Source organism: Helicoverpa armigera, chromosome 1, assembly GCF_030705265.1.
Source record: "Helicoverpa armigera isolate CAAS_96S chromosome 1, ASM3070526v1, whole genome shotgun sequence".
NCBI classification, from domain to species: Eukaryota; Metazoa; Arthropoda; class Insecta; order Lepidoptera; family Noctuidae; genus Helicoverpa; species Helicoverpa armigera.
Window position 1 is genome coordinate 2,061,166 of NC_087120.1, and position 4,622 is coordinate 2,065,787.

The 4,622-nt window shown below is 43.4% G+C and overlaps 1 protein-coding gene across 1 annotated transcript; it reads left to right on the forward strand.

Annotated features, from left to right (window-relative positions):
• Positions 1-2,527: 2,527 nt before the first annotated feature.
• Positions 2,528-4,131, forward strand: LOC110379267 (tubulin alpha-1 chain). The gene has a single exon (XM_021338879.3). It carries the CDS (start codon positions 2,667-2,669, stop codon positions 4,017-4,019), a length of 1,353 nt encoding a protein of 450 aa, XP_021194554.1. The 5' UTR covers positions 2,528-2,666; the 3' UTR covers positions 4,020-4,131.
• Positions 4,132-4,622: the final 491 nt, after the last annotated feature.

Consider the following 4,622-nt stretch of genomic DNA (forward strand, 5'->3'; position numbering starts at 1 on the left):
AATATGGCTGTTGTTTTATTTTGTCTCTGTTTAAGAATACCACTACAACACTTCTTTTACTCGGCCAATAGTTTGTTTGTGCTCACAATCTACAATCAGTATGAAGATGAATGGTATAGTACGCACATTGCATATTAGGAATTTAACCGGTATCTGACCGACTGAAAACTTTGATTGAATATCCGTCATAAATATTTTTTTTAACCATTGGGCAAAAAACGTTTAGTCTACAGTGTGCCAATACTCTTAAAGCTTGCAGAAAAAACTTTACCTAAATAGACACCAATGAGCTATCCGATGAACAAAAGTAAGTACCTACCTATTACTAATGAATATATGTTAGATGCATATCACATCACCATACCATAAATTCGTACATGGGCATTTTAGTATCACCATCAATACTTAGTGATAGACAGAAGCAATTTGGTCGTATGCTAATGCGAATGCCTATTCTGTCCTACTCAAGGAGTCTGACCACTACAGCGTATCATACTAAGACCGTACCAGGAACGTGGAAAAACTTTGTATTGGACAGTATGACATAGTCTCATTCACCCTGCCTGTATATCGTTCTCGTAGTTACCGTCAGGATCGCCGTCGCTCCTCACCATCATAATCTCCCGAGCCTTTTCTCGACTATGTTGAGGTCTGCTAATTCTGATATAATCCTATGACGATCATAGTATGTTACATTGTAGTGGGCCGATGATTCATTACGTTTGCCGCTATAACAGGTAAATAATACTGAAAAAAAAAATACAATAAGTACTTGAGGGCCTCCCATGCAACAAACATGATAATTGTGCGGAAACCTTCGTAAGCAAGTCCGACTCGCACTTGACCAATTTTAATCCTCTGTGTGTTTTTGGAGTTCTTAGGTTAAGTATTTCTGTACTATATAACTAAAGAATATAATTAAAATACCGCTTAAGTAGTAGTACATATCTTAAATAAAGGAGAATGCAATTCACCAGCAGAACTTCGGAATTCGCAACTTACAATAAACACCTACCTAACCTGGAAGGACGTAGCTATATTGCCACTATTCAATGCAGGTCCAAATATTCACTCTCCAAACCAATTTTATGCACAAAAAAACCATCCTTAAAAAACAAAACAAAAACTAAAAGTTCAAAACTATTTTACGGTCTCGCGTTGCGCGCGGCATTGTTATGCAGAACTTTGTATCAAACTTCGAAAATGCTACTACACGTGCATAGCGCCGAAGTTACCCGAACATGAAAGGGATGCACGTTGCAACGTGAAAGAGTTAGCGAACAACCGCGTGGCCTCTCGTCACGTCACGCCACACCATCTATCGTGTTCTCGTTCATTTTGTAGATCGCTGTCTCGCTAAAAGGGTGGAGTCAGCTGTAAGGAAAGCCCATACATAATAGACGGTCACGCCTGAAAACCCTGAAATGTAATCAAGGCTGCATGTCTAGTCTGAATAGCTGCTAGCGCCATCTATTCGTCGTAGCTAGTAAGAAAAAGTTTTTGAAACTTTTGTAAATATTGCATAACTAGCTTCCACCCGCGGTTTCACCCTACATAACTGCTTCGCGTAGCCGGGTAAAGCAAAAAAAGTCAAAGCGGCAAAGTCTACCTCCTCTCTAATTTTCAGCTTAAACGGTATAGTCATTCTTGAGTTATAAGTAATTCAAATGCAACTTACACGACTTTCTTCTATAAGTACATATAGGTACCTAAATAGATTTTTATTTTCTCTAGATAGAACCAAAATTTTATAGACTTTATCCGGATAGTACATAGGTACACTAATCAGTTAGACAAGTAAGTACAATGAATACCTACTTCTATTCGAAGTAAAGGTAGAATTCCGTGGATCATTAGGTTGACTATTGTCGCGCGCGGCTTACGAAATTCGTCGGCCGCGCGCGGCTGCGACAGCCGTGATCCACGGAATTCTACCTTAAGTTCAAGTTTATTGTCGCATCTACCCGATACTAGATGGCAGTAAACGAAATATTAAATTAATGAAGCCACATGAGTTTGTTTATGCTTATCAAATAGAGTAGGGGTCCGCGCGCAAACCCAGAGGAATATTGTATAATTACTTAGTATTCTAGGCTGGTTACAAAACATGCAACTATTCGATACTAGATGGCGCGAAATAACATCGTGAACAACATTGTGGCCATACACTCCTACACCGAACCCAAGCAAGTAGAGGATAGCTCATGAGGATTTCATCATCATTATCATCAGCCTGTCCACTGTTGGACATAGGCCTCTCCAAGTGCAGGCCACTGAGATCGATTTTCGGCTATGAGGATTTACCCCTATTTAAAAAAAATACAATGGTACCGGCAACAGGCTACTTCAGTGTCACCATCTACTAAAAGCTTTGCGTAATATAGTCCAACATAAAAACAGTTCGTATTTTTGAGTGCATCTTTATTTTCATAGAAACATAGAAAACTTTTTGGTCCTTATTGGATATAGGAAGAAAAAAAAACGAAATTAAAATCACATAATCAAAAGTCATTTTTGAACTTAGATCGTGAAAATTACGTCGAGTCATTCGTTTTTCGGACAGTTCAAACTTTAGAATTGATCGAGAAGGTGCTGCATTTTAAGCGTTGAAGTGAAGTAAAAAGATCTATTTTTAAGCAACTTTATCCAATAATAACGTAAAAAATATGCGTGAATGTATATCTATACACGGCGGCCAGGCTGGCGTACAAATCGGTAACGCCTGCTGGGAATTGTACTGCCTGGAGCATGGCATCCAGCCCGACGGCCAGATGCCCTCGGACAAAACTGTCGGCGGAGGTGACGACTCCTTCAACACATTCTTCAGCGAAACTGGCGCCGGCAAGCACGTGCCCAGAGCGGTGTTCATCGACCTCGAGCCCACCGTGGTGGACGAGGTGCGTACGGGGACGTACCGCCAGCTGTTCCACCCTGAGCAGCTGATCACGGGGAAAGAAGACGCTGCCAATAACTACGCGCGAGGGCACTACACTATTGGAAAGGAAATTGTAGACTTAGTGCTTGATAGAGTACGAAAATTAGCCGACCAATGCACAGGTCTTCAGGGATTTCTTATTTTCCACTCTTTTGGAGGCGGCACCGGGTCAGGCTTCGCATCATTGCTCATGGAACGCCTTTCCGTAGACTATGGCAAGAAATCTAAACTAGAATTTGCAATCTACCCCGCTCCACAGATCTCGACAGCTGTCGTAGAACCATACAATTCCATTCTGACGACGCACACTACACTGGAGCACTCTGATGCAGCGTTCATGGTGGATAACGAAGCTATATACGACATTTGCAGAAGGAACCTGGACATTGAAAGACCCACATACACTAATCTTAACCGTCTGATTGGGCAAATTGTGTCATCTATTACCGCCTCCTTGAGATTTGACGGCGCTTTGAACGTAGACTTGACAGAGTTTCAAACGAACTTGGTCCCGTATCCACGTATTCATTTTCCTCTTGTTACGTACGCACCAGTCATTTCTGCTGAAAAAGCTTATCATGAGCAACTGTCTGTGGCAGAGATTACCAACGCCTGCTTCGAGCCCGCCAACCAAATGGTGAAATGCGATCCAAGACACGGCAAGTACATGGCGTGTTGCATGCTGTACCGCGGGGATGTAGTGCCTAAGGATGTCAATGCTGCTATCGGAACCATCAAAACTAAGAGGACCATTCAGTTTGTGGACTGGTGCCCGACTGGTTTCAAGGTGGGGATCAACTATCAGCCACCAACCGTGGTGCCCGGCGGGGACTTGGCCAAGGTACAGCGCGCTGTTTGTATGTTATCGAACACGACCGCCATCGCAGAGGCGTGGTCGCGACTCAACCACAAGTTTGATCTCATGTATGCTAAGCGAGCGTTCGTCCACTGGTACGTCGGTGAGGGTATGGAAGAGGGAGAGTTCTCAGAGGCTCGCGAGGATCTTGCCGCTCTGGAGAAGGATTACGAGGAGGTCGGCATGGACTCCGGTGAAGGCGAAGGAGAAGGCGGCGAAGAGTATTAATTCTAATTCATTTTTAAATATTTATTTTTAGGTCATTTTCAATTTGTTAGGTTTAAAACATAATTAAATAATGTTTGGATCATTTTGGGAAAAATATACAAGTGGTACTGTTCTCTTCGTTTTTTATTTGGTAGGTTGGTTGTGTACGTAGCTACGTAAGGCGATTATCACACTGCCCCGCATGATGCAGCGTAGCGCGTGGATGCGTTTTTTTCCGTTGCTTGTAAATATCCCCGTTTGTATGGAAAACACGCATAGTCCAACACACTGAAAATGCATCCACGTGCGTTCATGCGGATCACGCACATACACGCGGAGAAACATGCATCCCGGCGTGTAGGTGCGGGGCGAAACGCAAGGTATGGCACACTGAATCCCGCAGTGCCGCGCGTGATTTTGAATGGGCGTGACGTGTATATTTGAAAATGGAACTAGATGAGAGCCGCCGTGCGTGAATTAACAAAACGCACCTACGCGCGTGAGTGCGTGAAAAACCCGCACGATGATGCAGATCTGCACTCCCGCAGGAACGCGCGTAGGTGCGTCGACACGCAAGATGCAGCATGATGCGGGGCAGTGTGAAGATCACCTTAGGTGATCACC